Source organism: Cupressus sempervirens, chromosome 3 (genome assembly GCF_028749045.1).
Source record: "Cupressus sempervirens isolate cs-2001-9-10 chromosome 3, ASM2874904v1, whole genome shotgun sequence".
Classification (NCBI taxonomy): domain Eukaryota; kingdom Viridiplantae; phylum Streptophyta; class Pinopsida; order Cupressales; family Cupressaceae; genus Cupressus; species Cupressus sempervirens.
In genome coordinates this window covers 664065256-664081880 of record NC_143120.1, presented here as the reverse complement: position 1 = coordinate 664081880, position 16625 = coordinate 664065256, and the positions used below count along the sequence as shown (strand labels likewise).

Below are 16625 nucleotides of genomic sequence, written 5' to 3'. Positions count from 1 at the left end.
GCATCACTTGTATCCTTTAATGACATCATTTTCTCTTTAATGCTTTTGGCCAATATTAAGAATGTGTAGCCTTGAATGACCAATAGAAGTAATATGGTATTTATGATTGTTTAAATCATTTGTTATTTAAAATATACCTTTCACTTTGTTATTGATCTTTTAAATTTTTTTAAAATTATCAACTATGTCATATTCATAATAGACTTATTTCTATTTTAATATTTATTATTATCTATTTAGTTAATCTATTGATTTATTCGTTTATTTATTTAATTGTAAATACTATATTATTATATTAATAATATAGTTAGTTTTGTATTATTAACATGGCTTGAATTCCATTTAATTTAATTTAGCTTTATACTTATTTAATAATATTTATTATTTAATTATTGTTGGAAATGGGGACATGACAGAGAGAGATTTGGAGCAAAATAGCTCATGAGAATAACATCAATGGATAGAGAAGAATATGAGAGAAGCACCTCTTTCATAGAGATGAGAAAGGAGTTGCATTTGTATCTCCAACTTCTATGAATGCCACATTCATAATAAGTGTGTGTAAAGTGTCAAGATCCTTTTAAGGAGGATAAACTAATTTACTTTATAAAATGATTTACAAAGATGAGTTATCCTCACAAATGGACAAGAGGACAAGTAAATGACATGTCCTTCACATGTGGACTAGAGGACAAACTATAAGTAGGGATCCTTGGAATATCCCAAATTAGATACATCCAAGGAAAGATTAATATTTCTAACAATTGGTAGAGTTTGCTAAGAACACATAGACTAATAAGATAGTAGAAGGGAATTCACCAAATGAAGAGTACAAAGTTGTAAAAGAGATTATCCTTTGTAACAATAGGATATTTCTTGATGTCCAACTCAAGAGTGAAGGATAAAATCATAATAGAATGCCATGACAATCCTTTCATAGGCGGCCAAGGGTATTGTATATCCAACAAGTAAATATAGGATATATAGTCTTGGAAAGGCCTCAAGAGGGGTGTCGTGAAGCATGTCCAAGAATGCATGACCCATCAAATAAACACAACCAAGCGAAGCCACTCAATGCATTTTTTTGCAGCCTTACCTATGAAATAAAAAATGGGAGAGTATATCCATGGAATTTATGACAAGGTTACCAAAAGTTAAAGGGAAAGATTGCATCCTTGTGGTGGTAGGTCATCTTTCTAATTATGCAGATTTCATAGTAATATCTACTAAACATTGATATTCAATAATAGCAAAGATATCCTTCAAAGAAATCTTTCAATTACGTGATTTTCCGAGGAACATGGTAAGTGATTGAACCAATTGATTCTTTTTTCATTTTTTGGGCAAGATCTCTTCTAGTTAGCGGGTTTTGAATTCACCTCTAACACAAGTTACTATGTTCAAAGAGATGGGCAAGCTGAATATGCTAACAAGTGGAATGGAGGGTATTTGAGAAATTATGTTATTGTCCACCACAACAAGTGTATAAAACGGTTACACCTTAGTGAGTATTGATACAATACCACTCACTACATGTCAATCAAGATGATTACCTTCAAAGCATTGTATGGATACAAACAACCACTTTCTAAAGTTTGATTTCACGAGAAAGCCAAGTATGAGGGGCAATAGGTTTCATATGATAGAGTATGGACATCATGAATGTCCTCAAAGACAACTTACACCAAGCACGAAATCTACAAAGATCAATATATAAATGAGTAATGTTACAACTATGTGATTATCATAATGAACAACTGAAGTGCTTATGTTAACAATCTTGTGAATGTGCTCAATTGTTTGAGTCCCATCTTGAAAGGAAGGGCCTAAGGTGTAAGCAAGTAGTGTTGCACAAGCTACATAGTATGTTGTCCTAAATTGGACTAGAGAGCCTCTATGCCAAAGAATTGAGGACCCACTTACAACCTCTACCAAACTTCAAGATGGCTTGTGTTTCCCAAAAGATGGGGCAAGATGGGGAACATTGGTACAAGTTGCCAAGTGAGAGGGTTATGGTTGTCATTGGCATTGCTCTTGGACTTGTAGAAATGGCTTAGGCAGACCTCTCATGTCTCTCCTTCCCTCTAATATGTTTGTGGAGTATTATTGGTAATCTCTGAAAACAACATAATGTCGAACCCTAATGGCATTTATACATGTATGGTTGTTTGTGTGGATATTTGTGTATATTCCTCTTGATTGCAAGCTTCAAGTCTCACGCTGCATTACGAGAAGGATATTTAATTGGTGAAAAGTGACCCTGATCCTAATTTGTTGTAACTGTGGTTTTAGGGAAAATTCTAGGGTTTGTTAGAAAGGGGACTCACAAATTTTTCCAAGTGGAATCCGTTGGTTGAATCCCAATCCTTGGCCGTAGAGCAAAGGATTAGACCCAAACCTTAAGCCCTAGCTAGACCATGCAACGACCTGAGTTCCCTAGAGGAAAGACCATCAAGCTAGTCATCATGGCATACCATTTTGTGCCTTATGTGTGTCAAGTATGGGTAGAAGTTGAGAATTGCATTTTATACTCATTCAAGATTCTCTTTGCTTCCCATAATTATAATTTCTACATGTTGGATATATTTGTTTGTATCCCAAAGACTGGCCAAGAGCTCTCTTAATGACTTGTAAACAAAAATCATAGGACGTGATAATCAATCAGCCAAATAGTACACAACTAAACCAAGCTACATTGATGTACATGCTTCTCTCAACTAATGCATGATAACATCTTATAAATGAGCAATAGAGACTTTTTATGGAGTAGCCACTAATTTAGCAAACTTTTTGATATGGCAAGGCTAACACTCTTCTTTTGTTTAGGCACAAGGGGATATAGATGATTTGTGCTACTTAAGACGGTCCTTGCTAGTCCATAGGCTGTAATGTCCCCAATTTTGTCGACATCAGAGTTTCGGGGATTAGCCTATTATTTTGATCGTCGTATGCTAATTATTGTGGATAGAGGGTCTATTGTGGTAGTGGCTTGGCTTGGGAGGGTCTTATCTTCTCCACATCTCAGTAAGCTACAGGTTGGTCTTTGTTTGGCTCCAATCGGACTTTGTTTGCGCTTAGTTTTGTGTACTTACTATTTTTGGTAAGTTGGTGTTGATCGAGATGCACGCTTTTCATTTTTGGAAAGTGCATTTGGTCACATGGAGAAATAATAGGTATGACTCCTATTTCAGATGACATTTAAATGAAGAGTATTTTGGGAGTTATTATATTTTTAGTGGCCACATTATTATTAATTACCAAATGGCTTATTATAAAGTTATAATTTAACTTTATAATTTCATTTAATTTGAGAGTTATCATTGAAAAGTGCTATTTATTAATTAGTTAAGCCAAGTCAAGTGAGAGAATCTAATAGAAGCTTCTAGCTATTGTTGTGTGGTGGAGCTTTTTGAGTGAAGTTACATTTTGACAACAAAAGGGAATCTGGAGGTTATAAATACAAGCTGATTTCATTGGGAAAGACATGCTTGAAGATATATTTTCTTTTGTTGCCTTTGTGGTTTTTTCTAAGTCTGATATTTTGTGGCCCTTGCTGAAGTATAAGGGTTATAAATTCTCAGAATTGCATTTGCAATTTAGCTGCTGAGGTATAGCTAAGTTTGCCCAACTTCTCTACTGTTCATCACTGTAGCTGAGAAGTATTTTTATTCCACTGCTGGAGTATAGTGGATTTGTTATTTACTAGGAATTCCTCCTACTGTTGTTGCTGTGGCTAAGGAGGAGCTTAATGCTGGAGATTGTCTGAAAATTGTTGGATCTATTGGAATTGTTATACCAATCAGTGTTTGCATTATTAGAGTTTGACCTGGGCATTTGTGACTGCTGATCATTACCTGGGAAGGCAACATTTCGATGTTACAAGCACCAATCGTTGTTCCAAAGGCTGAGGCATAATTAGTTGCTGGACATTACTTCTACAGGACCCACATTTCATTTCTAGAGGTCGGATTTCTATTTCCAGGGACTGCGGATAAGTCACAGGGCTGCGTCTACATATTGGGAGGATTTAGAGGCCTTCGCTAAGGTCTGTGATCAAGATTCAGGGCCCAGTATTCACTGTTATGATTCTGCAGTTATCTAATAAATTGGCATGTTTGCAATTAAAATTGTCAATCAAGCTGAAAATTCTGATACAACCAATGTTGGGCCATTGAGTGTACAAACAGGCACTCATTTGGAGCTGTCAGAATTTCAAAATTACAGTAGTCCTGTTAATAATCAGTTTTCTCCAGTGCATTTATTCATCATAGTTGTCGAGGCGGGATTGTTCATACTACATATTTAATTGGGCAAGATCTATTTGCAATATGATCAAGACTTTGGCATTATATAAATTATATAGTATCAATTAGCTTTGCCTGCCAAGTGTTTGTTAAAATGACAACCTTACGAATGGGTAAGGAGATTGATGTCGAAAAAATTAATTCGGTTAAGCCATAACCAGACCGGGGTTATTACATAGGCATGCGCAAAATTAAAAGAAACTTGTAGATTAAATCTATCATAGATTTTAATAATGGGGTTAATGTTTGTTGTCCTTCATTTTGTCATTGCAAAATGGAGGCAACACTACAAAAAATCTCCAATTAAGTTTCATATTTCTCTTAGGTAACTCACTATTTGATAGGCAAAGATTGATCAATCAGTCATTCCCAATTCATATATTGAGTCTTTTTACTGAAGGTGTAAGATTCCAGGTTTCTAGAATCTATTTTTAATGTAAATCTCAGTTGAAGTTCACAATCTTAACATAGGATGTAATAACCAACATCCTATGTAATAACTTAATTCTGAATACAGTATTTGAATTCATCTACACAACGGATTTATTCATAGCATTGAGATTGGAATATCACAGATTTAGAAGGATGCACCTGGCATTCCTGCCTAAGTCTTGTCCTTCTCCAGGCTCTGTCTACAAACACATCAACCTCTCCACCTTGCAAAACCTGCAAATAGTTGTATAACTATGATATAAACTTTGCCACCAAGTTCCATGTTAGCCAAATATTTCTTTTGCCATCATACGGAATTAGATGTTGGTTGCACCCAATTTTTCTTCTTGCGCTAAAACAATTGAAAGAGCTAACAAATAAGTACAAGACAAATTTTTTTGTCTATTACTAGGTACCTCTGCCGCCAGTGAAGACAAAATAGTTCTCCTTGTCTTCTTTGGAAACACGTGACTGGTCTTCCATATAGAATGATGCCTTCCTTCCGCTATGGAATAGGTTTGGGCAATTTTTGTTGAACCAGGTTATGTGCACCAATCTCCCACAATATGACTTTGGTAAATTATGTTTATTTTATTTAACGGTTACTTGCTACTCAATGCCCGATATTCCTCTTCACAATTGAATTTTGAACATAGATTACCGCGTGTGTTCCACTGCATAAATTGAGCCTACGAACTGGTTCCACTAGGTTAGGTAATTCTTGATGAAGGGAATTCTAAATGCATCCCTTTGTCAACAACTTATGAAGTAATTTCCAAATCAAGTCTACCGCCAACGAGTTCAAACTGACAATTTAAAAGTCCTCTCTTGTTCCTGTGTGCAACTGGATATGGGAACTACTTTTTTAATTAATAGTTAATTGTGAAATAATTAATATTTCAATTTATGAAGTAGTTATTTAATGTAAGCTCACAAAAATACTAAACAAATATTAAATAATTATCATTTTATTTTATTGAACAATTATATATCATCTTCAAAAAGACAATACTGGAGGGACATTACAAAAGATTCTCATCAAGTCCTTTTTGTTTTTAGTTTGTTAGCCTAAACTTGATTTTTGAAGCCTTCAAAGTCCTTTTTATGTTTTTGAGTGTTTGTTTGGATTGTTTTTACCTTTTTGTTTCCTTAAATCTCTTGCTCTTAGTCTCACCCTCATTTTGAGATATATTGGGGCTTAATTGGAGTTGTCAGTCAAAAGATATTAAGGTTTTAGTGTACAAAAGATGGGGTTTAGAACCTCCATTGCATATTTAAAATATTGACCTTAATATTTTAATGTTGAGTTTAACATTTTTAAATATGACTTAAAATCACTTTATGTTATGCTTTCAAGTTACTTTTAATTTTAAATTCATAACTTAAGTGATTTAAGTCATTATATTGCACTTTATGTTATATTTTGATGTAGAGTTTCGCTTTAATTTATAAATTAAGTGATTTAAGTTATTAAAGTGCACTATATAGTCTTTTTTGATGTTGAGTTTTACTTTAATGTTTTAACTTCAACATTTAAGGGAAATTTTACTTTTTGAACCTATTTACACATAAAGGTGTAAAAATATGTTAGTGTAAATATGTAATGGACCCTTTAAAGTTAGAATCACTCAAGTGAATCAATTAGACATGTGCTAAATAGAAACTTGAGTGATAGAAGTCAACTACATGTTACTTTTTGAATGAAATGCATGTAATTGTCCTTCCAGACCACATTCTTAGCTTGCGAACCACTTGTTTCTTAGCAAAAGAACTAGCTGGGTTGTTTTACATGCATTTTACCTTCTAAGCCTTGATTTGCTATTTGCATGCAAAAGGTAAACATGCATTTGCATCTAAGAATCATGATTTGCATGGAAAAGAAGTTTTGTGCAAAAAATAAAACATGTAAATGCATTGGTGAACTGCAATTTTCCAAATGCATGTATTTCAAAATATTTAAAAGCCTCCAACAGCCATGATTTGCTTCTAAAGGCCCGAAACATGACATGTAATGACACTTCCAAACCCTGATTTGCATAGAAAGAGTCTATTTAAAATATGTAAATGGGTTTCCAAACCTTGATTTGCAATAAAAGGCTTGTTTTTCACATGTTTTTTCTCTCTCTATTTTGGCTTTCAAGTTCATTGGAGCAGAGTTTATGCAAATACATTGTATTTAAAACACGTAATGGCCCTATCAAAAGCCTGGTTTCACCTTGGCATTGGAAGGCATGCAGTTGCATTACGTGTAATGACCTTTCTAAACCATGTCTTAAGCATTTGAAGGAAACGTCACCTGTAATGCATCTCCTAAACCCCAATTTGAGCTTAGACTTGGTTTCATGCACTTGGAATGCACATTTTAAATGTGTTTCAATTTGCAAACCCTGATTTGAGTCTTAAAGGAAAAACATTGCATGTAAAGGGGGCCTCTTGAAACCCGATTTTGGACATTTGATGGAAAAACATTACATGCAATTGGGCCGGGGAACCACTTTTTGCAGCAAACTCCATTTTAAATATGCAACACATCTTTCAAACCCCAATTTGCCAAAGTGTTGGAAAGGAAATGCTTTTGAAGTAAACATTTGCATCATTTTCTGCACATGTATTCTAACTTTCAAACCATGATTTGGCTTGAGAAGAAATTTTCAAACACGCAAATCATTTGGAGAAGTGCGATCTGCACTTAAGAATCCATTTGCGACGTCAATTGCATCATCTTGCACATGCATTTGCATCAACAAACCATAATTTGGAGCTGGAGTTCAAATTTTTCAAAGCATATGATCTTTACATGCAAACACACTTGTGAAACCCAATTTTTAAGAGAACGTGATAACTTCAACTTATTCTTGCTCCAAGTTTTACTCTATGTCCTCCAACTTAGTGTAAGATTTTGGTTCTGCTTGCATTTCTTTATCATTTTGCTTGTTTGTGTCATTCTTTAGCTGTCTCTTTCATTTGTTTCAATACAGCCCTAGTTTTTTGCTTCAAGTTATCAAATAAGTTTGAAACTTTTTTTTTTGCAAATTCAAAAGCCCTCTTAACTAAAAAATGAAACTGCATGCAAAAATAATGTTTTGGAACTTATCAAGTGAGTCAAAGAAAGAAGTATGTTCTTCCTTTTTTTTTTAGTTATTGTATATACTTTGTCTGCTTGTTTTTGTGGAGAAAAGTTGGAGCTATCTTTCAATGATTGCAAGTATCCTTCATGTTTCTATCATTCATATCCAGTGCATTATCAAATTTCATTCAAACTCCACATTGCCAAATATTTAATAGGAATTCCAAAACCCGATTGCTTATTTAGACAAGGTAAAATGATGAGTTTTTCATCACATGTAATTGCATCTCCAAAATCCGGTTTTGGTAAAAACACATTTTTGAATATAAAAACTCTGATCCTACAAATGTCCATATACTTCCAACTTGCATTCTTGTCCATTCAAAACAAAAGCCCCATTTTTGCCTACATTCAATCCACTTTCCAAAACCTGATTTTGGCCATTATTGCCCAAAATACAAGATGTCCCAACTAGTTCCATGCGATAACTCTGTCTGGTTATAGCTAAATAAAGCATCAATTTCTTTCACATTTCAATGGTTTGACATTTTGTCAAACACTTGGCAAGCAACGCAATCACTAGATATGATGTCTTAAATTTTCAAACACAATATCAGGATGTACAACAAACTGATTACAAATTTATTTAATTTTGGCCTTCTAAGTTTTGCTTAAATAAATACCAAACTCCAATTAACAATTCTGAAATGATTCACACCAACCTCTAAATTCATTCATAGACAAACCATACAGCAATATAATGTAAAGGGAATTTGATTGTTTATTGATTGCTATAAATTAGAATTTGAAGCCAGCCTGTTATACTTTCAAACTATTTATTAATATAAATTGAATTTTACAAATTAAGAACTTGGTCCTTGCCATAGAATGTAATTGCAAAGTCAAATTGAAAGTGGTCCAATTTCAATCTAGCATTTACAGTCTACCTACCTCGTCAAATGCTCCCCAAAACTGATATAAAAATCATGCCAATACAAGAAGCCTTGGCATTCAAGCTGTAAATGAAACACACTAATTCTGATGCAAATCGAACAAATTGGGATATCCAAAACTACCAAACTCCAACTTGCAGACTAAACCCTCACCCAACAATAGAGATAATTGAAAATGAATTTAAACCATAGTAACGTGAATCGGAATCGTATCGGAATCGGCACGGCCGAATCGAATCGTGAATCGGGGGTGAATCGCCGGTGAATCGACGATGAATCGGCAAATTTGAAAAAACCCTATAAATGTAAAGATTTTAACAATTTAAGACTTATTTCATGCACCCTTTATTGAATATAACTTAAAAACACTATAACATCATCAAATAGAATCTAACATACATAAACATGAAACATAAAATCCATCACATACGTAACTATGTTATCATTATGTACTAAAATGTAAATTGTATGCTAGCTGAAGTAAATAAAAATCAAATGATCATAATGATTCAAATCATAGAATCAGTAAGATGAAATCATGAAGATCTATAAGACATCAAATCATAAATGTATGTATAAATCTAAGATGAAGATCCATGAAAGTTTGAAACATATGTCTATCAGTGATTCAGTATCACTATCAATATCTATACAGTGTAAACAAAATATAAAAACAAGGCTCCAGCTCAAGCCTCATCATCCTCATCATCATTCTCTAGCTCTGCTGCAGCCTCAACCTCAGCCTTTGAGTATCCAGTTTGCCTTTAAGAAAGGCGTGTAAGGTAGGTCCTAGAGGACCGCCGAGCCATGTCCCCTGCATGGGCAATGGGCTCATGCATAACGTCGCTAGGGCCTGCGTCTGTGCGTCTACCAATGCCTGAACGTGCTCTAGCTGCCTCCTCTGCCCTAGCCATAGCCTCAGCCTCTACATCCACCTGGTCAACCCACGCGCGGTCTTCCTCAGTGAAGACTGGGTCCACGGTCTCTGTGATCCACTCTGATTCTGGATCAATCTCCTCTAGAATGATCGGAGAGGAGTCAGCGCCCAAAATCTGTCTAATCCGAAGACGAAGGTTGTAATGAACAAAGACAAGATCATTCAACTTCTGCACTGTCAACCTGTTTCTCCTCTTCGAGTGGATGTGCTCGAACATGGACCAACTGCTCTCACATCCAGAAGCGCTGCTCGGTTGACTCAGAATGCGGATGGCAATTTTTTGAAGGTTTGGGGTTGTGGCCCCAAACATTTGCCACCATCTATCTGAAATAAGGAAAAAATAAAAACAATTAGTCTCATTTACAAATTACAACTCTAAAATTAATGCATTATATAATCAACTTTAAGTTTAGAATCTAGATTCATGAACATTGGATATATTATTTAATTTTTACCTGGCTGTAGTGTTGTCTGAGCATTTATGGCCATCCTGCCAGAGAAAAGTGGCCCCTCCTTATTGTTGAACTGGTCTAGCTCAACAATCGCAGCAGCACTATTTTCATTGCTACTCAATCTCTGAATCATTGTGTATAAGCCAGTGAGAACCTCCGCATCCGCCTTGAACTCAGGACGGAAACGAAATGCCGGATTCAGATAGTAAGCTGCTGTGTGGATGGGTCGATGGAGCTGATTCTGCCATTTCCTATCGATGATGTCCCAAATAGGGCCATACCTCTCCTGCACTCCTGCATATCGGGCTCTGATGGCCTCCTTGGCCCTATCCATGCCCTCATAAATGTAGCCCATAGAGGGCTTCTCCCCATCAGCAGTTCGTAGCAAAGCTACAAGGGGCTCAGTGACCTACATATAAAGTAAAACAAAAAATTTGAGTCAAAACTTAAATATAAAATAATATAACTTAAAGTAAAAGCAAAATACTAAATGTTAAATTGCAATAAATTTACGTTAAGGATTTCTCTGGCGGGTTTCCAAAAACCATCCTCATCAAATATGCAATCCGCCACATCTAACCCTACAGTGGTCGTAGCATAAGAAGAGCAAATCCACTCCTGCCCAACAAACATGCTCCTCAATCCATCCCTTGATGTCAACAAGGACTGCAAGGTGATGAAATTCGAGGCAAACCTCGTGATACCTGGGCGAGCTAACTCCTTGCCTTTTGTGTACTTCCTCATTGTGCTAAGGACAAATGCATGATTATAAATGAATTTGCATATATTTTTTGCCCTTTCCACACATGACTTGACAAACTCAAGTTTGCCAATTTCCTCCAACATGAGGTCAATGCAGTGTGCCGCACAAGGGGACCAAAATATGGTGGGGTGCCTCTTCATCAAAAGTTTACCTACAACAATTTTAAGTCAATTAGAAACTCAAATTTCAAAATTCAAATAAATTTATTTTCAAAACTTGCAAAGTTAAAAGTTTACCTGCTGCAACATAATTTGCTGCATTATCCGTCACCACCTGGATCACATTTTGTTCTCCCACCTCTGCTATAACTTCCTCAATAGCCTCACATAAATATGTGGCATTTTTCACATGTGCGGAAGCATCAATGGATTTTATGAACATGGTATATCCTACAAGTAACAAAACAACGAATTATAATATTAAATGGATCATTAACGAATTAGCATTCAACAAATCAAAATTTACAATGTATGTAGGAAAGTAGAATGATCAATCACCTCCACAGGATACAAGAAAATTGAGGAGTGTTCTATTCCTCCTATCGGTCCAACCATCAGTCATGATGGTGCAACCCTTTGCAATCCATTCCTTTCGGTTCTCCTCGAGGTCAACCCTCATGTCCTCTACCATCTCATCCAGGAGGTATCCGCTCAACTCAGCCTCAGTTGGGGCTTTAAACACCGGACCACAAATAGCAACCGCATCTATCATATTCTGCCAATAAGGAGCCCTGTCACAAATAAAAGTTTAGATGTCAAAGACTCAAATTATAAAACAAGTAGATATAATTAAAGTTTTACTTTTACTTTTAATTTTAGCTTTAAAGAAAACAAAGAAAAAAGAATCAATTACCTGGCTGCAATAAATGGAATGTTGCAAAAGTACCAAAATTTGCATATCTCCTTTCTGGCAGCATCGTGAATCTCCTTGTTCAAACCCATGCCCTCAAGCGTGGGTTGGGAACCAGGAGTAGTGCGGGGCACAAAGTAACTATCCATTCTGTTTTTCCGCACTCTAGGCTGCAATAGGTTGGTGTGGGACTCCGTCTCAGTATGTGACCGACTAGCACTAGCACTAGCACGAGCAAAAGAACTAGGATAAAAAGGAGGCTTAGAAGAACCCTCTCCAACACAACCTACGGATGCGGAAGTTGATGCAGATGCAGATGTGGATGCAGCTGCGGATGCGGGAACATGGGAGCCAATACCCCTTAACCCTTCAACTTGCATTTTCCTATTTGCTTTGTCTTTTTCAATTTTTTCTAATGCCATTAAGCAAGTGCGTTTTGCCTCAGGAGTTTGGTGAGTGCAAACTGTAACATCATGTCCAGGTATAGCAGCAATGTGGAATTTCAATCTATAAATACCCCCGGAAGTTATTTTTTCTTTACAAAACATGCATTTTGTTTGATATTTGGTTCTTCCAGAAAACTCTTCATTATATTTCCAACATTCATCTTTTTTACCCATTGGAATTTGCGAAAAATGAGAGGAAAGGCTGCTGAAATAATTTTTTTAATGTAAAATATCAAAGTTTGAAGCTAATAAAAATTAGAAAACAACAAACCCTAGCTTGCAACTTAGTAAAAATAAAGAGCATTCAAGATTTACACTAAAATTCTTGAAAACTATAGAAATTTAACTAAAAACGCATAATACACTAAAAATTTAACAAAAAATGCATAATACACTAACATGCAAGAAAAAAAATAAGCACTTACCTCTTGCAAATGAGTTGAGGAGTGTTGATATTGGCTCCTTAATGCTCCCAAAGCAATTGATGGGCTTCGCAAATGGCCTGCTGATCTCTTTGGTGCTCCTCTTTCTTGCCGGTTGGAAACCTATGGCTTTTCTTTTCTCTTCTTCTCTCTCACTTTTCCTCTCTTCTACTCATGCTTCACAAATAGAAGGCCCTTTAGGGTTATAACAAAGAGAATAGGTCAAAAACAAAGTGAAAAAAAACAAGTGATTTTTTTTTAAATTTCAACTTCCCTTTTTACATGCCGCGGCCGATTCATAGCCGATTTTGGCAATTTTTACATGAATCGCCTGAATCGGCGATTCAAGCGATTCATGGCCCAGAAATTGGCGATACCGATTCACGATTCAAAAAAAATCGCCCAGGATGAATCGGGTCGCAGAATCGCTGATTCAGGCGATTTTTGGGCGAATCTCGTTACTATGATTTAAACTAAATTCTTCAGCAAGACAATCACTTCTCAGCCACAATAGACACAGTATGAGAAGTCTCTTCAATTTAGATTGAAAATTAAATTAATACCACTTTACCTCAGTAGTGGATTGATGCACAAAGTCAGTCGCAAACCCTTATACTTCAGCAAGAGCACATACAATCAGAACTTCAGGAAATGTCACAATGACAACAAAGCAAAATAAGATAATCAAATGATTTGATGCTTTTCTCATCAAATGCCCTCATATTTATAATCTCCAAATGACAATAGTTTCCCAAAAGAACTCCACTTAAGAAGCTTCCTCTACACAACATTTAAAATATAGTAAAGTGCCATTAATATAATGTATTAATTGCTTTTGGCTCCAAAAATGACCTTTTTCATCGTAATTTAATATTTTGACACGCAAAGCCACTGTTTTTGTTCCCACAATTTAAAACTTTTCCTCCCGGTTCCAACGAGCTATGATACAGAGGTGACCAACCAACAACACTCACAAAAATAACAAACTCAACATATTTAGATGAATAATAATAATAATAATTCACCCGTCTTGCAAAAACAATTGAAGAGGTATCAGAATCAAAATCTGACAACACCAAAGTGATCCAAATGATGAAAGACGATGAATGAACCTAGCAGGGTAACTTATTATAAATAGACGCTCCCTCCAAGATTCTTGGAGCCCAAATTGGAAGCTTGAAATAAAAACTGAGAACATCACACAACTCCTCTAACTCAACTAAGCACATCGGAACCAATAGTTTGACTTACTATAAATAATAAGTCCCTCAAATGGAGCCAAAACACACCTAGGCTACTGGAAAGCCTATAATTATAGAACTGAGATCCTCAAATCCCATTGTCAGCACATGAGGGTTGCGATGGTAAACTGACCTAGCCAACTACAGGAACATGCTAAAAATGGGGACATTACATTCCAGCCTTCCTAAGTGTTCAAAAAGTATCTACATCATACCTAGAACACTTATACTCCATGGATCTGCCATGAATTGTTTGAATCTTGAATTCCTCATGGATTCAATCCCATTGAAAGATTTTTTCCCTCCTCGGAATTCTCATGTTGTAAGGAACTCTTCAAGTCATGATATGTCAGAATTTATTCAAAGAATTGAGACATCCTGTCAAGAAGATATGCTTCAAATAAAAGAAGCAATATTCATTTGGTCTCCACTTTCCCAATGACTGCACTAGAACCCGAGTTCGTGTGGGAGTGCGACAAACATTTTGATTAAAAAAAAAAAAAAATCAGTTAAAGATGCTAATGGGAAGTTGTTCCAAGTTTACATTTGGATATCGTTGAGAAGGTGTTCAAAGTGCTAGAAACTCCAAAATATTCAAATCTGGTAAAGGAGAATCCACAAGAACTATGGAGTTAGAAAAGCTTGATTACATCATGTTTTCAAAATGACAACTAACAGTTCATCAAAGAGAATCAGAGGCTATTAAAAGATGCAACACCATGGTTATCAACGTGAATGTAGTAGCACAAAATACATGAAATCTTGATATTGTGATCATCTGCGATTGCATCGTCAAGTACAAGGGGCTTTGCCGATAATCTAGAGGATTGATTCCAAAGATAAGTTGTATGTAATCCATGTGCATGTATTCAATTACACGAAATTTCAGTCATGTAATCTAATAAATCTTCTTTCTTATTTGACTTAGTCAAGGTGGTTGAGTTCTTCCCACACTTTTCTCTAATTTTCTCTCATTCCTTTGCCTATATAAAGGAGTGCCCTTCATTTATAAATAATCATCTTTTTTATATGGAAGAGAGCTCTGCCAAACTCATGCAAGCTTAGCTATGATTGTGTAGTGCAATTTTGAAAAGCAAAGTGAATATGAAGAAGCAATTGAATCCGAAGCTATGACTAGAAGCACTTGTTGTGAATCAAATTGGAAGCTATGACTGCAATTTGCTTTTAGTGTCTTTTATTGAAGTTAATCTTGTATGTGTATTATAACAAAGTGAGTATGAGAAGCAATTGAATTAGAAGTTGTGACGGGAAGCAATTGTTGTGATGCAAACTAGAAGTTGTGACTGTATTTTGTATCACTATCTTATATTCATGCAATTTATTAGTATTATAGATTAGAAATCTTCTACTTCTGGAAGTTTGTGCACTGGAATGGTAGATATTTACCTTTAAAAGAATTGCATAGAGGTTTGTGAGGTTTATAGCCATTCTTATAGATTAGAAAAACTAGAGATAGATCTAAGATGGTACACTTTCAATCAGCCTTTGAGTTGGTTTTTGGTATCAGTATCACTATTTCCTACTGTTAGATAGAAGTGTAGTTAAAGATATCAAGCTTGGCCGTTACTTGCTCTGCGAGTGGATCTCTTTCCTGAAATAAGAGGAAACAAAATTGGTAACACCCCTTTACAATATCTCTTAACTTCTTGCTTACCTTGAGTTGATCCAAGGAACAATGAGAAGGGGGAGCCTTTCTTTTAAGGTAGGAGAGACTCTGTCTCACACATTGTGGCTGCTAACCCTATTTTGCGACTGAATTTGCATTAACTGTTAGTCACAAAATATTCATCCAACAATGTTAATGATATATATATGGTAGATCACTTATATGAAGTATGTAATGACACCCCAATCTTGTAGGAATTAACATACATTCATACGAATTCTTAATGTTAGGTATAATTGTGTACCTATGAACCAAGAAGGGGACTCATAAGTAACACAATTCATCCAATGCTCCTATGCTGAAAAAAATTGTAATGAGCCCCTTTCTATTTTATATAAGTTTGAGTTCTTTGGTCACTTTCCATCTTTGAATGGGATTTCAAACTTTTTCATACTATTATACGTTTCTTCCATTCCTTTGTTCCTTGCTCATATTGTATATTGTCATGTGCCAGTCCCAAACCCTGTGCTCTCTTTTTGTTTGTGGAATCACATACTTTTGCTTCACTATGCGCTTAATATTGTCAAATTCAGAATCTCCCACCCCCTACAATAATTGCATCCTTCTAGTATGCAAATTCTTGGATCCTTGTAGTATTATATCCTCCAGCCTCATGTACTCCCCAAATTCTTGGCGTTAGACCTCAAGAGTATTTTGTACTCAATTTTCTTGTAATGTCCCCTTTTTTGGCAGCATTGGAGTTTCAGGGATTAACTTATTATTGAGATCCTCGTAGGCTAATTATTGCGGATAGAGGGCCTTTTGAGGCAGTGGCTTGGCTTGGGAGGGTCTTGTCTTCTCCACAATTCAGTAAGCTACGGGTTGGTCTTCATTTGGCTCAGATTGGATTTTGTTTGGGCTTAGTTTTGTGTACTTACTATTTGTGGTAAGTTGGGTGTTGATTGAGATGGACCCTTTCTATTTTTGCAAAGTGCATTTGGTCACATGGAGAAATAATAAGTATGACTCCTATTTCAAATTTCATATTTAAATCATGAGTGTTTTGGGAGTTATTATATTTTTAGTGGCCAAATTATTATTAATTTATTAAATGACTTGTAATAAAGTTATA

General features: G+C 35.6%; 3 protein-coding genes across 9 annotated transcripts in view; 1 reads left to right on the top strand and 2 right to left on the bottom strand.

Annotated features, from left to right (window-relative positions):
- LOC149568454 (uncharacterized) overlaps window positions 1-16625 on the top strand; it is a 334059-nt gene that overhangs the window by 254006 nt on the left and 63428 nt on the right. The window lies entirely within an intron of this gene.
- On the bottom strand, window positions 9288-10220 carry LOC149568456 (uncharacterized). The gene is made up of 2 exons (XM_089821384.1): window positions 10149-10220; window positions 9288-10017 (listed from the first exon to the last, which is right to left on the bottom strand). Exons 1-2 carry the CDS (start codon window positions 10180-10182, stop codon window positions 9521-9523), a joined length of 531 nt encoding a protein of 176 aa, XP_089677510.1. The 5' UTR covers window positions 10183-10220; the 3' UTR covers window positions 9288-9520.
- On the bottom strand, window positions 10632-12377 carry LOC149568455 (uncharacterized). Its single transcript, XM_089823409.1, has 4 exons — window positions 11761-12377; window positions 11406-11638; window positions 11145-11297; window positions 10632-11059 (listed from the first exon to the last, which is right to left on the bottom strand). Exons 1-4 carry the CDS (start codon window positions 12375-12377, stop codon window positions 10632-10634), a joined length of 1431 nt encoding a protein of 476 aa, XP_089679535.1.